The sequence below is a fragment of the Camellia sinensis genome, chromosome 5 (genome assembly GCF_055761805.1).
Source record: "Camellia sinensis isolate YWXY chromosome 5, ASM5576180v1, whole genome shotgun sequence".
Taxonomy (NCBI): Eukaryota; Viridiplantae; Streptophyta; class Magnoliopsida; order Ericales; family Theaceae; genus Camellia; species Camellia sinensis.
In genome coordinates this window covers 138331982-138351474 of record NC_138965.1, presented here as the reverse complement: position 1 = coordinate 138351474, position 19493 = coordinate 138331982, and the positions used below count along the sequence as shown (strand labels likewise).

At 34.3% G+C, this 19493-nt stretch overlaps 1 protein-coding gene across 2 annotated transcripts; it reads left to right on the top strand.

Moving 5' to 3' along the window:
- Positions 1-5090: 5090 nt before the first annotated feature.
- Positions 5091-12403, top strand: LIF2 (RNA-binding (RRM/RBD/RNP motifs) family protein). Of its 2 annotated transcripts, none has more exons than XM_028266415.2 (9): positions 5091-5323; positions 6597-7062; positions 7178-7294; positions 7442-7582; positions 7677-7856; positions 10818-11022; positions 11505-11683; positions 11769-11854; positions 11943-12403. In XM_028266415.2, exons 2-9 carry the CDS (start codon positions 6658-6660, stop codon positions 12088-12090), a joined length of 1461 nt encoding a protein of 486 aa, XP_028122216.2. In that variant the 5' UTR covers positions 5091-5323; positions 6597-6657; the 3' UTR covers positions 12091-12403. The 2 variants fall into 2 exon arrangements, with proteins under 2 accessions (XP_028122216.2, XP_028122217.2); XM_028266416.2 differs by having other exon boundaries at positions 5098-5323; positions 6584-7062.
- Positions 12404-19493: the final 7090 nt, after the last annotated feature.

Here is a 19493-nt window from a genome sequence, read left to right as displayed (position 1 = left end):
GATTATAAAAATCAAACCAACAAATAAAATAAATAAAAAAACAAAAAAAGATTTTTATTTTGTTACAAAAAAAATCAAAAAATCTGTTTTAAATAAATAAAAATAAAACAGGAAATAAATAACCAACTTACTTGATTAATTTCTTGAATAATATTCTGATCAAGTCTAATGTTTGATACTGTGTCCTTAAGACAGATTCGTCCTCTCTACGGTGCTTTCAGAATGTGGACGTCTATATCCCAGAATGAAATGATCAACTGCAAACAATAGCAACACTACAAAATGTTTTCCTAACGAACACACCAAGTGTTTACACTCTTTCTCATAAAAATTAAATGCAGCAAAATGCAGAGAATTATAGCAGAGGAGAATTACGAAAATTGGAGTAAAGAAACAAATGAGAGACTTGTCTATTTATAGGAGAATTTATGGCTGTTGGGTTTGAATTAAACAGGTGCAAAACCTGTTTGAACAGGTATGATACCTGTTCAGTTTGAATAAACAGATATAAACCTATTGGATTCAAATTTGAACAGATAAAAAACTGTAGGGTCCTGTTTGGGTGTAGGGAAAAACCGGAACAGTTTAATTTCGGAATTAATTTCAATTTTGGACAGTTGGACAGATTTTATTTCAAAAAATAAAATTAAATCCAAATATTTTTTGCCTAAAAAGATTAGTATTGAGCCAAACAAGCCCAATCACACATCTGCACCCAAGCCCAGGCCCAGCCCAACCTGCTCGACCAGAGGCGGTGGCGCGCGTGGTAATTTTTGGGTCCAATGGATCTAGCCCATTTTGCCCATAACCTCTCTCTCTACAAAACTTGGGTACCCCTTAGGGCACATCCCAAGTTCCAATCCTATGCTTTATAAACCCACTCAAAACTTTCCACCAAATCAATGTGGGACAAGTCATTTTTCAAACCTTTAAAGATTTTTCACCAAAACTCCATTTCCATGAAGCACACTTTGGCTTCAATTTCCCATTTACTCGATAATGGTTTTGAGCAACCAAATATACCATGTGAATCACAACGTGACATAGAACGCGTTACCACTTAGACCCGCCAATTTTGGCGTACGGGTCTCACCTAAATAATAGACTAAAGTTAGGAAAAATTCTGTTTTAACCCAGAATTTTCCAACCATTTCTAACAATATGTACGTGAACAAACAAAAGGTTTTTTTAAAAGCAATTTGAATTTTTAAATTTGTTTTATTTGAGTGTACCTCAAAAGGGTAATTTGGGAAGAAAAAATAGGATATACTAAGAATAAATTGTAATCCTAAATAATTTAATAGGGTATACTGAAAACTTAGACTCACTTAAACATTTATTCTTAGACTCACTAAGAATAAACATATACTGCCTTAAACATTATTTTTTTTTTTTGAAAACTCCAACTCGTAAAATAACATTAATGTGTTATCACCCTTTATTTTGTTTTTATATGTTGGTAGGTATTACATGCATTGAAGCTCAAATTGTACACTTTTTCTCTCTTCAAACTAAAATTTAAAAACATAGACCAATATTGCGTTAGCAAATAAATTGGATGGTAAAGGTCAAGGTCGATTGAAGGTTAAAAATTTAATGATAAAAATCTGAAGGTTCACGGTTTTGAATTCAAGTCACTTAAGGACTCATTGAAAGTTTATTTGGTAGTTAATTTAGAGTTCTGATATTAGTTAAGGCTTGAACACATGGTTATCATCAAAAAAAAAAAAAAAAAAAAAGGTAAAATAAAAATATACCTCATTAAATTTGTTTAAAATACGGATTGTCTTGTGTGGATTTGGAAATTACAAATGCCATTTTGTTAGATATTTTATTTAACAAAATTAATGGAAAAAATGAAATTTCTAACTAATTTGTTATACAATAGTAAAATTATTCAAATCGTTAATTGAAATACATTTATGACATCATTAAAAATTATAAATTGACATGATGGGTTTATTATTAAAATAAGTAATTTATTAGAAAGTCGATATTCTAACTTCATTTTACTCTAAATGCACTCCTTCTTTATCATTTATTATACATAGTTACATAATACTCTTTCACACAAAATATGCTCTTTGAAAAAATTAAAATTCTAAGAGTATTAATGTATTTGGAGCAAAGAAGAGAATGTATTTGAAATAAAGTAGGGTGAGAATAGCGGTTCTCATTTATTATGCAGTTATAAACTTAAAAAGGCAAAATGCAATTTTTAAAAATACAAGGGAAAATTCATATTTTAAATAAATATTAAAAGATTTATTTATAATTTACTAAAAAAAAATTAGAATGATAAGTTCAATATGATATAAAATGTAATAAATGTAGACATTATTTTAAAGTCAAATTCTTTCATAAATGTGACATATTTTCATGGGAGATGAAGGAGTAGTATACCCACCCAGTAATCACATTTTTATTCTTAGACACATTCAAACTAATTTTTAAAATTCTCATTAGACCTTTCTATTACTGTATTACTCCATCCAGACATCATGTTGTTTTGAAAATTAACCATTTTAATTGATTTTTTGATACTTTATAAAAAGATGTAAAAAATATAAAAAATTATTAACTTTTTAATAGTGACATTTTAAATTTTAAATTTTAAATTGTGAAAAGGCATTATAAGAAATGGGTGCTGAGGGTGTGGACAATAAATTAGCCATAGTATTTAGAAGTGCCCATTGTTACCCACTCCTTAAGTGCATTTTCAACTACTTTTTAAATGAGGCTTGTTAGTCATTTTAGTTAATGTTATTATATTTTAATTATTTTAATGAATTAATTATTATAATAGTTATTTTAACAAAATTCTTTAATACTAGTTACATTTGAAGAGTTTTGAGAGGTTTTTTAAATAATTTGTGTGTATAGATATGTAAAATAAAGAAGGGCGAATTATATTAACAGTCCTTATAGTTTAAGATTTGTATCACTTTGGTCACTGACCTTTTAATTGTGATACATTTGATTCTGAATTTTGAATCTCATTCCAAATAAGCAGAATTAAAGACATTTTGGTTCTGGTTTTTAGAAAACAATTTTTAGAAAATTCTACTATTTTATTTTCCGTATTTTAATGTTTTCAATGAATTTTTTTAATATATTAAGCATTTTTTTTTAAAATTTTTAGGCACATCTAATATAAATACGTTTAAAAAGTATAATAAAAAAATATGAAAATTCAGTACATTTTTCATATTTTTGTGTATTTATTAATTTTTTAAAATATTTTTTCACAAATATTTTATTATTTAGATACATCTAATTAAGGTGCATCTAAAAAAGTAAAAAAATTGATTAAAATTTAAAAAATATTTACTAAAAATAAAAAACACAATTTTTAGAAAATTGAATTCAGAGAACTGAAATCAAATACATTGATTGGTGCTCCATTTTAAGGGAAAATTTGTCAATTTGATAAAATATAAACTAGTTTGACAAAAATAAATGTGAAAAAATTATTTTTGAATTTTGAAAAATTATTTCTACCTACCAAAGATAAACTTATATAAAAATGATAAATCTTTTACATTTTTTATTTTATTTTTTTACCAAATTAATTTTTAGTATGTGTTTAGATGATGATAATGTAATTAAATGGTTATTTTTGTTGATATTTTTTTTATAATCATCAAGCAATAGATGGTTGTATTTGTTATTAACATATATTTTTGGATAGTTATCATGTAATGGATGATTATTATGTAATAGATGGTTGTTAAGCATTTAATGTGTAATCGATATATTTAATATATGAAATGTTTTTAATTTTGGATTTTTTGATTTAATGGATTGATTTAATAATGACATCAAAATTATCGACATGTTTGATTTTTGAAAAAAATTTAAAAAAAAAATCATTTTTATATAATTTTATCTTCTAGGATGGTAGAAATAATTTATTTATTTATTTATTTTCTTTAAATTAGTTTTTATTTTTTCAAAAGTCAAATATGGTGACAATTTTGATACCATTATTAAACCAATCCATTAAATTAAAAAATCCAAAATTAAAAGTATTTCATATATTAAATATATCGATTACACATTAAAGATTTAATAACCATTCATTACATGATAACCATTTAAAAATATCCGTTAATAACAAATACAAGAATATATTATATGATAATCATAAAAATTTATCAACAAAAAATCCAACCATTATATGATCATCATCCAAATACATATTAAAAATTAATTTGATAAAAAATAAAAAAAATAAAAAATAAAAGATTTATCATTTTTATATAATTATATCTTTGGTAGATAGAAATAATTTTTAAAAATTCAAAAATAATTTTTTTCACATTTATTTTTATCAAACTAATTTATATTTTATCAAATTGACAACCTTGCCAACAATGTCTTCAATTATCCTTATTTGAAAAGAGATTCAAAATTCAGGATCAAATATATCATAATTAAAAAATCAAAAACTAAATTAACACAAGTCACAAACTACAAGAACCATTAATATGATTCATCCAATAAAGAATACGGTGGTATTATATGAACTAATTAATGTACACACTAATATACCAACTAGTATTATGTTATTATATAACCCTACCTATTATACAAATTATAAATATTCAAAACTTTTAAAATTATATTATATTATTAATTAATATATATAACATTATCCTAACTAATAAGATTGAAATACATTGATAAAAAAAAGAATTAAAAAAATAAAAAGTGTGATACTCCCTCCGTCCCAAAATATTGGTCCCTTTTGGGGAATCCAACTTTTTTTGGTAGTACACTTATTGCATTTGAAAAAAGTTGGTTTTCCAAAATTACCCTTTTGATAGTACATTTTTTGAGAATATCAATGTCATAATTGTACTTTTTAAATTGTTTATTAATTTAAAAGAAGGGCAAAATAGGAAATTTATATTATTTTTGTACTTGATTTATAAAGAGGGACTAATATTTTGGGACAATAAAAAATGGAATAAGGGACTAATATTTTGGGACGGAGGGAGTAATAAATAAGAATAGTGTGGGATCACATTAAAATGACAATACTATCCCTACTTGCAACACTTAAAAAGACTAAAATAGCAACCAAACTGTGGAATGGGTAGTGACACGGCTCTCTTTAATTGGACGAGACTCCCCAGTTGGGTAAAATCATGCGCCTCTCTCACTCACTCTCTCTCTCATCTCTTTGCTTCTAAAATTCTAGGGCCATTCTGAGACTCGATAAATCTTGTTTAGGGTTCGTCGTATCGCTCTCACACCATCACCAACAACACCAACAGAATCCACAAACAGAAAGGACCCAACCCTAAATCATAATTTGGTACGCTAACTCTAACCTTCTCTCTATCAATTCGTCCCCTACATGTATATATATATTCATATATGTGTGTGTGTGTATATTACTTTTCTTCGCCAAAACTTCAATGCTTTGTAATTTGTCCCTAATTCTTGTATTTACCTGTGCTTTTTCTTAGCTCAATTTCTTCATTTTCTATTGGTATTGGATTTGTGCGGACCGTTTCGAGTTCTTGAATCCTGTGTGCATGATATGCGTGTTTTTGTAGTATTTTGAGCCTATAGGGTTTTGGGATTGGTTACTGGCGTCTCTATGCTGCATTGGTTGATTTTTACCCTTGAGATTGCGACGTTTGTTATTTGTTTTGTGCGTTGAATTCGTCAATTTGTTCGGAGTTTTGGTGTGAATTTGTTGTTGTTTCGGTATTTTGGTGCTTTAGTTAGTTGTAACATTAATGTCTGATTATTATGTATTTATGGATTTGATTGATTTAGCATTCAGCCTTATTTTATTAAGGTTCACACTTTTGGTGTTTTGTTTATCAATTTATTAGCATCCAATTTTTTTATTTATCAGCTAAGATTGGAAGTTGATTGGGTATTCTTTGGTTGCAATCTTCATTTATTCATGTTTATAAACCAAGATAAAATATAAAATCAGTTTGCCTATTTTGTTTTGTTTGCGCAAGCCATGAGAAAGTAATTGGAATTTTTTGACCTTTTTTTACAACTGTTTAAGGTTCTAGTTGCAAATTTGAAATAGCAAGATTCTAGGGCTGTTTGTTCTCAATTTTATTTTTGGTTCTCGACTTTTGTGTTTTCGGAAATAGAATCAATGGGAAGTTTAAGTTACAACCTATGTTTTTGTTATGAATTAAATCTTCTGAGAACTCAGAAAACATTTTAAACTCGTCTCTTGAAAATGGGCTGTTTTCAGGATTTTTTTTTTAATTGAAATCTCTTTGGAAACAGTTATTCCAATTTCCAAACATGCATGTTGTATTGTTTTTATATAAGAAAACAATAATCAGTTTTTGAAAATGATGTCAAAATGGCTTAAATTTCCTTTTCTCTCCTATTAAGTTTCTAGTAACAAGAAAGAAACAACCATTCTCTGCACGCTTGCATCGGGAAACCCTAAAGATTTTGTTGAAGTTTCATGCAAAAGTTTTACATTTCTCCTTATTATGCACATTCTTTTGCTTTACAAGTGATTTTCTACCCATCTATGTGGGTATCTTCTTATCAGGAATTAAGCAATTTCTTAGCTTCTATGTGTAATTAGTTTAAGTTTGCAGGTAGCTTAGTTGGAGGTCAAGTGTCATTTTTGGATGACGATACTTAGAACTTGAAGCAGTCATGGCTGAGGGGACCGAAATTGAGGACCGGGTGGATCTTGATGATGACAATTACATTGAAGAGATGGATGATGACGTTGAAGAACAAATAGAGGATGAAGGAGCACGGGGAGGTGGTGATGAAAATGGTGAAGACCAAAATGAGGACTTTAAAAGCGAGGATAGTGGGAAAGACCAGTCGCCAGAAGTAGATGGAGGTGAAGCAGATGGAAGCATCATTACCAATGAGCCTGTGGAAGATGAAGAAAAACATACTGCTTCCATTGATGAAGATGACAAAGAGAAGCATTCAGAACTTCTTGCCCTTCCGCCGCATGGGTCTGAAATTTTTATTGGTGGACTTCCTCGTGATGTTTCGGAAGAAGATTTGAGGGATCTTTGTGATTCATTGGGCGAAATTGTTGAGGTCAGTTTTAATCCAGGGGGAAGAAAAGGCTGCTGTGTTTGTTTTGTGCTAGTAGCATTTAGGAATTTATTTGTTCGGTTTCCTACTAGGTTTTAATTTCTCAATTGTTTGACAGATAAGGTTGATAAAAAATAGGGATACTGGTGAAAGTAAGGGTTTCGCCTTTGTAGCATTCAAAACCAAGGAGGTTGCACAACAGGCCATTGAAGAGTTACACAACAAAGAATTCAAGGTACTGTTGGTGCTTATGCAATTCAACACTTTTGCCAACATGGGTCTGTATATAAACATTAAATGCTTAGAGCCTTGGGCATGCTTATTTCCATGCTTTCCCGTTGCTGTTTTAGTTTTTGACTTTGTGCATGTCTCATCACTGCAGGGTAGAACAATAAGGTGTTCACTATCGGAATCTAAATATAGATTGTTTATTGGTAATGTGCCAAAGAGCTGGACAGATGATGAGTTTAGAAAAGTTATTGAGGAGACTGGTCCTGGGGCAGAAAACATTGAGCTTATAAAGGTGTGTTTTGTAATAGTTGATTGAATATGCTTCTTAATAATGAGTAATTTTAATTACTAACAATGATAGTGTTGTCATTTTCTTGTAATAACAGGATCCTCAAAATCCAAGTCGGAATCGTGGTTTTGCTTTCATTGAGTATTTCAACAATGCTTGCGCTGATTATTCTAGACAGAAAATGTCGACTGTGAATTTTAAATTGGACGGCAACTCCCCAACTGTCAGCTGGGCTGATCCAAAGAGTACTCCTGATAATTCTGTTGCTGCTTCGCAGGTAAATTTCCATGGGATGGAAACGGTCCAACTTTACATCTAAATTTACAGTTTTACTACTTGAGGCATTCAGTGTTTGGATAACTGTTACAGCTTAAGCTCTCTTTGACCCCTATCTTAGTCTCTACATGGCAGCCTGCATCTGTTCAAGGTGTCAAAGCAGCTGAGTCTTGAGTAACCAACACAGAAAGGACCTTGTTACCTAGATTTGTGAGGCTGCTGCACAATTATTCTGACAACCAAAAATGATGATAAAATTAAAAACTTTTTGTTGTACTTGAACTGTTTAAAATGCAACTTAATTTTTTCGGGCTTAGTGGGATGAAAACTGACTTCATAATTTACTTTTATGTGGGTCTACAATTTACATAAATCTGCAAAGTTCATATAACTTTATGTAATTCCCTGTCATGTTTATGAATTATGTGGAAACATAGAGTGGATGATGAAGAGGTGAATAGTGCAACTTGCAGGAAAATCTATGTTACATGGACATAGTGATGAGTATCGGGTGTGGGTGTCTATCCATGTGGTAGACCTTCGTAAACCTAAACTTTAGGATATTAGGATATGTATCTAAATGATAGATATGGGTACAGGGACGTGCAGTGGACACATATATGTTGCATATTGTATAACTATATGTTTAGATAATGTGTTGTAGATTATGTAAAAATGGATTTGATATTTTAAAAAAGTACATGAAAAGATATGGAATTTATGTATCATCCATGTGAGAGGCAAGAGACGTGAGAGGCAAGAGACATTTCTTTACTAGAAATGTGAGTTTCTTTTTCCTAAAACATTGTAAAAGACTAGAGGATCCGAGTGTTTAAACTAGGTATAAATGTTGGACACATCCCACATCCTTAGCCTATATCCGGTGGACACGAGTACGTAGGGGGAAATAGAAGAGTCCATGTAACACAATTTCTTACTCGATCTGGTGGATGACAGTAGTGGCTCTGCAATGAAGATGGTGATTGTGGAGAGAGGAAAAAGTGCACAAATCGGTAGCATTGGTCAACTATGAAGTTTGGTGGGTGTGTGAGAATCTTTGAGAAGCCTCTCAAAGAAAGGGAAGAAACTTTTTCCTTGTTCAGCTGATTGATAGATTTTGGTCGGTGGAGTGTTGATGCCTACATGATAGAGGAGTAAGGTATTTGATGTTGAGGTGTGTGGTTTGTAGGAGAAGTGTTTGGTCGGAATTCTAGAGGTGGATTAAGGGATAAGTGGTATGTTTTCTTGGACGTTGTGAAGAATTTGGGTATTGGGTTGGAAGAGAGGAAGCCGGAGCTCCACTGTTTATTTTGCCAATTCACGGAGGTGGAGGAATGGTTGTAATCTATGATTTGCATGATGGATAATGTTGGGTTTAGGGACTGAGATATTGAGGTAGACCCTTTGTTGTGTGGTGACATGAGGGTGTTCTGCCAAAGGTGTTTGGTTTGAAGGATTGTAGATTAGGGCATGACAAATTAGTTCTAAAAGTGAGCGAAGTTCAACCCCAATTAGGACAAATTAGGGTATGACAAATTCGCACTCAAAAGAGTGAGAGTTTTGGCGTGACAAAGTGTTATAATCATTAATAAAAATTAGTTTCACATGTGAACAAGTACCTTAAAATCTAATAGTGTGATCTATACAAGGCTAATTGTCATACTACTTTTTAAAACATTTGCCATACCACTTTCTCATTCCCATTCCTTGTACAATAATTATTGGTGTTTAAGGTAACACAGGTTTGATTGGTATAGATGTTGGTAGTATCTGGAGTGGTTGGAGAGGCCTTTCATATAAGATGCAAGTTCTTAGAGCTCTCAAGTGTCTTAATGGGGATAAGGAACATAGGCTTGACAAAATGACTATGATTTTCTTTCAGAATTGGAGTGTGGTGAGAGAGTAGGTGATGGGTATGATGATGAATTAATTCTATGAGAGTGTCACATTGAAGAAGAGTCTAAATTCATCCTCTGTGGCCTTAAGATCCCTAAGAACGGGAGTACAGTGGATATTAGAGACTTTCAACCTATTAGTTTGCTTGGTAGGGCGTATAAATTGTTGGCAAAAGTGTTGGCGATCCATTAGAAAGACGTGTTGAATGTGGTGCATTGGTGGTATAGGATTCTCTGAATGTGTTTGTTGAGGTGTTAACTCTAGAACGAGAGTGGTGTGGTGGAGGTGATATGTAAGTTGGATAATGATACAACTTACGATCATTTGAATTGAGATTTAGTATTATATGCATTGGGTAGGATGAGTTTTGTAAATTGATGGAGGCGATTGATTTTCTATGGTCCCATGTTCTTTAGCCCTCTATTTGTTGTAAATTAAAAACTATGTTTCCCCATGTATTATGTTATATTAGGTCTGAAATTTATCCCTAGAGCACATCATATGGACCAAATCTGGTCCCGCAGTAAAAGTCCTGAACTATTTGAAAGAATTAATGCAATGTTGGTTAACTGAATAACTCTGACACTATGATGTAGTATAAATAGAAAACCCAATATTAATAAGACTCCTAATTAAAAAAAAAATGAATAAAATACTGTAGTCAAAATTATAAAATTGTAAATAAAGTCTCCATGTGCACACGTGAACATTCTGCATCACCCTAGACCTCTGGTAGTTGTATGATTTTTGAACCTGAGCACCTGCTAAGATTTTTTAAAAGCATTTCAAAGGTCTCCAAATTATTATCTTGAAATGAACTGCGGATACTATTTCTTTTGCTTCAAAATAGTTGTAGTACCTTGAAAGGCTTATTTTAAACTTCTTTAGTTTGGTGAGAATATTTATGAGGAATATATCAAATTAATAACTGCTCTTTCTACTGATTGAAGAACTAGTTTCTAGATCTTGTGGTGGGGGAAAATGAAGACCTTATTTTCCCCCCATCTGTTTCGCTTGTGAATATTTACATAGCTAGTCTTGAGATATTATGTGTACCTGATTCCAGGTTAAAGCACTTTATGTGAAGAACATACCTGAGAATACTCCCCTTGAGCAAGTGAAGCAACTATTTCAACGCCATGGAGAAGTGACAAAAGTCGTTATGCCGCCCTCCAAATCTGGTGGCAAAGGAGATTTTGGTTTCGTCCATTATGCAGAAAGGTCAAGTGCATTGAAGGCTGTCAAAGATACAGAGAAACATGAAATTGATGGTATTGTTTCCACAAATTTGTTATTTCAATTACTTAAAGCTAACAAAGGTCATGGACTATAACCTAAACATTGAAATGATGACTATAAGATACAACATGTATCCGTATAGAAAAGAGAACAGGAAAAAAAGATGCGTGTATGCTAATTCTTTGTCCTTTGTTGTGGGAATACCTGCATTATTGATCTTTTTATTTGGATATCCTGGAAAATACTGGAAAATTATATTTACGGATAACAAATTCTTAAAAAAAAATTGGAACTTCAGCAACTGTTTGAAAAAATTTACTACAATAACCTACTTTTGGCTTTGAAAATTGAATAGCAAGAAGATTTTCCGCTTTATATTTGTCTGCCCTTCTTTATGTTAAATGTATTTTTTGAATTATGGAAGTGAGAACTCTTTGTGAAGTCACCTATTGCTTTTTGTTTCTGAAATCTTTTCGTCCAGGGGAATAACATTCTCAATGGATATAAACTGCAGGTCAGGTGTTGGAAGTTTGTCTTGCTAAGCCTCAGAGTGATAAGAAGTTTGATGGGTCTAATCCCCACAATTCCGGGCTTCATCCAAATTATATCCCCCATCCTGGTTATGGTGGTTTTCCTGGAAATCCATATGGGCCTCTAGGGTCTGGATATGGTGTTGCCACCGGTTTTCAGCAGGTATTTTTGTGGACTTGAGTAGCCTTAATGTCCCTTTTTTTTTTTTTTTCGAACTTTCATCTCATGCAATTGCACACTTGAACAGCCTATGATATATGGACGGGGACCGATGCCAGCAGGGATGCATATGGTGCCAATGGTTCTACCAGATGGTCAAATTGGCTATGTTCTGTAAGTTTCCTGTACAGTATTTTCACTTTTACAGACTTAATTACAGTGAAGAAATACTTGTGGTTTTATGCACTTTGGAATTGTGCAGACAGCAGCCTGGAGTGCAGATGCCGGGTCCACGTCCTCGGAGAAATGATAGGAGCAATGGGTCGGGTGGACCGCAAGGACGGGGAGGAACTAGCAGCGGTGGCGGCAGTGACGATGGCAACCGTAGCAAACGTTATAGACCTTACTAGGGTTAGAGTATGGGATGGGTGAGTGACATGTTGTAGTTGAATAAGTAGTTTATGCCGGAAATATCACCAATTTGAACTGCCCCCACCTCTCAAAACCTTTTGGTCCAGGAAAATGATAATGGATTCACCGCGAATGAAGAAGATGGGGGGTCTTTCATAATTTACTGTAACTGTCTCAGTGCTGTTGAGTGATATTAAAATGTTTAAATTTCTCTGGTATTCGATTGTTTTTGGATCTAACAGTGTTAACTCATGCTGCCAGAGCTGACACATTCTACTTTCCAGATTTGAGTACAAACTCAATTATCATCTAGCTGTAGTTTTATCTCTTTTATGGATATCAAGGATTGTTTTTTTATTTATTTTTTATTTATGCAAAGTAAGGTAACTCTCGGTGCCATTTACCATTGCTGCTCTTATACAACATATGCTTATCTTGAAAAATGAAAGAAATGGCTGGATTCTCATGCTTTTGTTGCTGTTCTATTTGAGGAAGCAGGTCAAGTGGAAGGGAGGTCATCTACTACTGGTATTTCCCCCTCATTTTCCTGGGAAAGCCAATGATAATAAATTGCTCAATTTTGGTACACCTTCTGCCCCCCAAATTGATTGGAGGCAAAAGAGGGAACTAGTGAAAGAAATGATGCCAACTATGCACTTCTTGCACTGAGAGTGCCTTGTGACAGGTCTATATTCTCTGTAAGTCAGGAGAGGGGGAGCCGATACTGTGCCTCTGCACCATTCACAAATATTTTGTATCAGTTGAATGATTGGTTTTTGTTCTTAGATTTATTCTTTTATATTGTTTGGCTTAGTTTTTAATTTTTTTTTTGATTTATTATTTTTGTATTTTCTTTTGTCTTTAGTGAATTTATTTCATATTTTATTTTGACCGGCAATTCCACTGGTTTGTAATGAAGAATAGCTTTCAGGGTTCCTCTGAAGGTGTACAATCAGCTGATTTAATCCAGCTTTTAAAACTTTGCTCCGAAGTGTAGTCTCGATTCTCAAACATTACTTGAAAGTGTAGTGTTCGGTTCACTTGAATGAGGTGAAATGTAATGAACATTATATCAACTCAAAAACTTAATAGAAAATAATCATGCAAACTCTAAAACTTGTGTGCCGTATGGATATTGTTAGCACTAGGACTCCATTGATGCTCTTATAAAGATCTATTGTTTATCCATTCCTTCACCAAACTACTTAGGTGGTGTTTGGTTTACTAGAATGGAGTGGAATGAAATGATCATTTCATTAAAATATTCATTTTCATATTTGATTGACTAAAAATAATAATGAAAAATATATTGTAAATAAAATTATTATGCATAAATGTAATGGAATGATCATTTCGTAAGGGGCTTAAAAAATGACTACTCCATCACATCATTAGGATGAACCAAATAGAGCATTAGCTCCCTTTCTAAGCAAATTCCTGACTCTCCAACCGCATGAACACCTAGGGGTAGGCTCAACATCAAGAAAATCTCTTTTACAACGATATTATCCCAACAAAGACTCCAGCTAACAAAGAATCAAGGTGCTTTAACAATCACTATGCAACCTTAGCCAATTGAGAACAACCCAAAACCTCGCTAACTTACATGTTTACACAATTCAGACCATTTCTTCCAACAAAGCCCTTCGCATAAAAATATAAAAAATCGTAATACTGTGAATTTGATGTACAAAATAACACTAGTCTTCGAAGACAGATTGGGATTGGTAGCTGAAAGGGTATGCTTCACCAACACACATCAATAACAAGAGTGTCAAGCAATGTAGGAAATCCATTGTATTGGGATGCACGTGCTCACAATATAAGTACGCTTACTTAGGTTGGTGAACAAATTCAAGCTAGTTGTGACATCGTAAATCCCTTCAATCTCAACTTAGGATATGGAGAACGCCATGAAATTAGAGTACAGGTCCCTTGGAAACCACAAAGATGTCGTCATCTTTGTAATTTGTTTGGCCACTCTTTCAAGTCTCGTCCTTCATCTACATATCAAGTTGGATGGTTTTCTCAGGTAAATCGGTTTGCTGAACACCCTAACCAAACTGCTAGTACCAGAAAGCTTATGAAAAACAGATATACTGATTATTATCTTCTATACCAATGAATTCAATCAAAATCTAGCCACTATTGGCCACGGTTCTCCTTCTATGTTGAGTCAATCAAATGCAACCATCAAATTGAGAATGCTGATCCTTTGTGACAATCAAATCGTGACCTGTGCATAGTTATGTAGCAATAAATACAAGAGAGAATTTATGGGTACATCTGATAGGTTAGTATCCTATAGTATTTGAACCAAAACAATTTCTGTATTGATCAACCACCATTAACTAACATTAGGGAAACTGCTCCTAAATTAAATCCTACAGACACACAATTAGATTGGCTTCACTACAAAGAGCACAACATTAGCCATTCTTACAATCTTATCCATGTATCATTGTTGGTATCTGAGTCTGCAGGATATGATCAAGCCAACACAACCAAACTATACTATGTATAATGTAGAATTCTATACCTTGAATCACATCCATGAATTGAAACAGGATACCAAAGAGTTTTAGGTGAAATATGTACAACATAGCAAGAAGAATCCATTACAAACAAGAAAATGTACAACACATATTTCCATGGTTCGCAAAATTTCCTAAATCCACGGCTCACCCCAGTTCTACTATACTGAAAAAGAGAAGCCCAGTTCCACTATTGAAAAAGAGAAAAGTACAACAAGGCTGCTTGTGTAGACAGCAATATATAAATGCTAACAGAAGATTACTCTAATATTCAGAATCAAGATAATTGAATAGACAATCAAAGTTTACATACACTATAAACAAGTGTTGGGGCTCAAAAACAAGAATGGTGAGGCTGCAACCAACAATTTGAAATGAAGCAAAGAGCATAGAGATTATTATACAATCACTCTATATAGAAGTTAAATTTAAGAAGAAAAAAAATAAAAAAAGACCAGCTTTATTGAATTATAGCAGTATCTACAAGTTCCTGAAGACGCTTTTCGAATTCATCCAAACGAGTAGTCCAATCGCTTTTTACGCAAATGGGTCGAGCATTGCTATAATTCCAAGTGTCTGTTTCTTCTTCTTCACCTTCTTTTTGAACTGTACCACTTGGGCCTCTGTTTTTAACTAACTTAGAAGAAGAGTAGTCCCTTCTTCGTTTCTTCTTGATTTTCTGAGCAGCGGCTCTTTGTAACGCCATTAACACATCCGAACCACTTAGCTGTCTCTCTTCTTGTTCTTCTTCTCTGGATCGTTGTTTTGAAATTGGGTTTTTGATTGATGAGGCACTATTTTGGGGGCGAGGATTGAGGGGTTCGATTTGTGGGTTGGATTTGAGAGCGGTGAGGACGGTTAGGCCTAAACCCCTGATGTCTTGGGCGTGGTCGTCGCCGGAGGAGTTTTGCGGCGGCGGTGGTCGGCGTTGAAACTTGTTTGAGGGGGAGACGGCGAGGGGAAAGCATCTCTCCGGCGGTGGTTTGGTGATAGTGGTGGTGGAGGAGCCAAAAATGCTCAGTCTCAGAAAACAGGGCGGCATCGGGGACGAGGCCCACATGCTGCTTCCTGTGGTCGTGAACATCTCAACTTTCGTTTTTGGTAGAGCCCTTCATCTTTATTTATTTATTTATTTTTTAAATTAAAAAAATAATAAAAACAAAATTTCAGTATGTTTGGTTTGAATTTTTTGAATTAAGTTTTTTAAAAACTTAATTTTTTGATTTTCATATTTTTTTTAGTGAATATTTTTAAAATTTAAAATATTTTTTTTATTTTTTTAGATACAACTTACTTAGATGTATCTAAAAAGTAAAAAATTTGTGAAAAAATATTTTAAAATTTTAATAAATACATAAAAATACAAAAAAATGTACTGAATTTTGGAATTTTTTTTTTATATTTTTGGTATTTAGTGAATTTTTAAAAGGTTTTTTTCACAATTTTTTTACTTTTTTGGTATATTTATGTTAGGTATGTCTAAAAAATAAAAAAAAAATTGCTTAAAATATTAAAAAAAATTCAATAAAAACAAAAAAAATACGAAAAACAAGAAAGTAGAATTTTCTGAAAAATGTTTTTAAAAAAACACAACCAAGCAATTATTTTTTATTTTTTTGGAATTTAAGCCCAACCCGGCCCTAACATTGTGCTTTTATACCTGTCCAAACTTGATTAAAAAAATAATTATAAATCTTAAACCAACTCATTGTGTAACAACCCAGATTTTTAATTATTCTGTAGAATTTATACTAATATTATTTAATTACAGTTAGAGAAAATATATAATTTATAATATATTATTATGGATAATTTTGTAAAATAATATAATTATTAAAAATTTAGGGATCAAAATATAAATATATAATTAATTAAGTTAAGTTTGGATAAGGTTGTATTAATGGAGATTAATAGGGATGTGACACGTGGCAGTTTGCTTGGGCATCACGAATTGAATTTGTATAAATACGAAGTTGACTCAGTAAGAAGGGAAAAGAAAAGAAGACCAGGAAAGAAAGAAAAGAAAAAGAAAAAAAAAGAGAAAGGAGAGAAAAGAAAGGAAGAGAAAGGAAAGGAAAAGTAGTGGAAGATAAGAGGGTCTCTAGTGGTAGAAAGGAAGAGTGAGGTATTAAAGTTAAGGTGAGTTATATTATATTTTGGGTTATCAAAATGTATTTTACTTATGTTTTGACTTACCAAAATCTATTTTATACAAGTTATGTTTTGTTAGTGTGGGGATATATTTTATGAATACCAACACATGGGCAAGGTGACGCCGACGTGTCAGCCGACGTCCCACGTTTCCAGGTTGTAACGCCGAGGTTATCTCGGCAGGGCCGAGGTTATCTCCGAAGATATCAGAATCGGAGATAAATGGATAAAAGATAAAGGACAAGAGTCCTAGAGTAAAGAGGGGACTTAGCCAAGATAAGGATAAAGCTCTTAGGGAGTTTATCTTTATCTCTTGGGGAGTCCAAAGTAAGTACTGAATTGGAGTCCATAGAAGTCAAGCTTCTAGTGGGACTAGGATTGAGTAAACTATAAAAGAGAGGCACCCCCATGGGTCTAAGGTACACAGTTTTATACTTTGAATAGTGAGTTTAGCACTTGAATATCTTTGAGAGATATACTGACTTGATCGTCGGAGTGACCCCAGGTGAAAAAGCCACCGCCGGAGCCTTTTCTTTCTGTTGCAGGTTAGTTGAAGCCATCTATTCTGCCGGTGCTCTCCAGCTGATTACTCGGCGGGCAGTGTGGTTAGAAAATTACCTACACAATTTGGCGCTGCCTGTGGAAAATTTAGAAGAATAGATGGCCAGTAACGGACAGAGGGAAAACATTGGAGGCGACACTCCTGCTGGGAGTGGCAGACCAATTGACCTTGACGTTGAAGGAGACAACCACAATACGGAAACTCATGACCAGGGCCACGGAGAGAAAGACGTCGGCCAGGAGGGCGACGCTTCGAAGAGGACAGACCAAAGCAAGTATTATAACGAAGATAACCTTTAGGTATGGAGGGATAGGTGCCTTCGGAGGGATGAGAAAGTAAAAGACTTGGCAAACAAGTTGGCAGATCTACAATCAGTGGTCAACTTCATGATGCAAAACAATATCATGCAGCCACCATACCTGCTGCAGGATACGCCGATGCCAGCAACTAACACCCAGAAGGGAGGAAGAAGAACAATCCCCGAAGTCCCTCAGCACACCAGGAGCGGAAGACACTCTCACCGACTTTCTAGGGAAGGCGGACGAGAGGAGCCGAGACGAGAGGAGTCCCGAAGAATGTATCAGACGAAGGATCCAGAACCCAAAGAACATCGGCATGTTCAAGGGCAGGCGCTTTGCTTTGACACGACACATGGAGAGAGATCAAAACGAGCCCACCACGAGGCCGAAAGTAATGTGCCGAAGAGATTGAAGTCCAGAGATAGCCGAGCTCCAGGAAGGAGTAAAGAAGACTTGAGAGATTACCACAAGAGGAAGCAACAGAATGCTGAAGCCGAGGTAACTTCCCCGGTTAAGCCGAGGACACCATTCTCGGTGGAACTGGACAAATTTCAAGCACCAAAGCGATTCAGTATGCCGAGGTTCCAAATATATAATGGTAAGTCAGATCCCAACTTCCACGTCGGGCTATACCTGAATTCAATGGCATTATATAGTGGGAACGAGCCGTTGCTCTGCAAAGTATTCCCCTCATCCTTTGGGGAAATTGCATCAGATTGGTTCTATAAACTACCGAAGGGAAGCGTAAAGACTTGGGAAGGCCTGGCCGAGATGTTTGTGGCCAGGTTTGTGACAAATAAACTGCCCCCATTTTTTGTGATTCACAACTTATAGTAAATCAAACAACAGGAGAATTTGCAACCCGATATGAGAGGATGTCGGCATATGCAAAGGAAGTCATCAGGCTGGCAGCCTTGTTTCGCAACTGTCGACTTCTTCAGGTCAGCCGAGATGATAACAACCACGCAGACGCGTTGGCCAACTTGGCAAGCTCAATACAAACTGGAAAAACAAGAACCATAATGATTGACTATCTGTCAAGCTCGAGCATAGAACAGCCGATCACAAAGCAAGAAGCAATGTGTGTGGACTTGGGTCCAAGCTAGATGGATGCAATTGTTGCATTCCTGAAAGAGGGAAAGCTGCCAAAAGACCACAAGGAGGCACACAAGATCAGATTGAAGTCGGCAATATTCAGTCTGACAGCGGATGGATATCTTTACAGAAGGTCTTTCACAGGACCCCTTTTGAGGTGCGTACACCCTTTGCAGGTTGAAGATTTTCTATACGAAATTCATGAAGGGGTTTGTGGAAGCCACGCTGGGGGCAGATCGCTAGCTCACAGGGCCATTACCCAGGAGTATTGGTGGCCCTACATGCAAAAAGATGCCGAAGCATATGTGAAAAAATGCGAACAATGCCAGAGGTTTGCACCTTTGATACACCAGCCAGCTGCAGACCTGAACCCTGTATCCAGTCCTTGGCCATTTGCCCAATGGGGCATGGATCTTGTTGGGCAATTGCCCCAAGCAACTGGACAAAGAAAGTACTTGCTGGTAGCAACAGACTACTTCACGAAGTGGATAGAAGCAGAACCTCTTGCCAAAATCCGAGATATGGACGTCAAGAACTTCATATGGAGAAACATCATCACTAGATTTGGCATTCCAAGAGCAATAGTTGCAGACAACGGAATGCAGTTTGACAGCAAACTCATCAAGAACTTCTGTGCAAAATTCAAGATAAAAAATTACTTTTCAACACTAAGTTTTCCCCAAAGCAATGGGCAAGCGGAAGCATCTAACAAAGTAATTTTGGATGGTATAAAGAAGAGGCTACAGGCAGCAAAAGGAAAC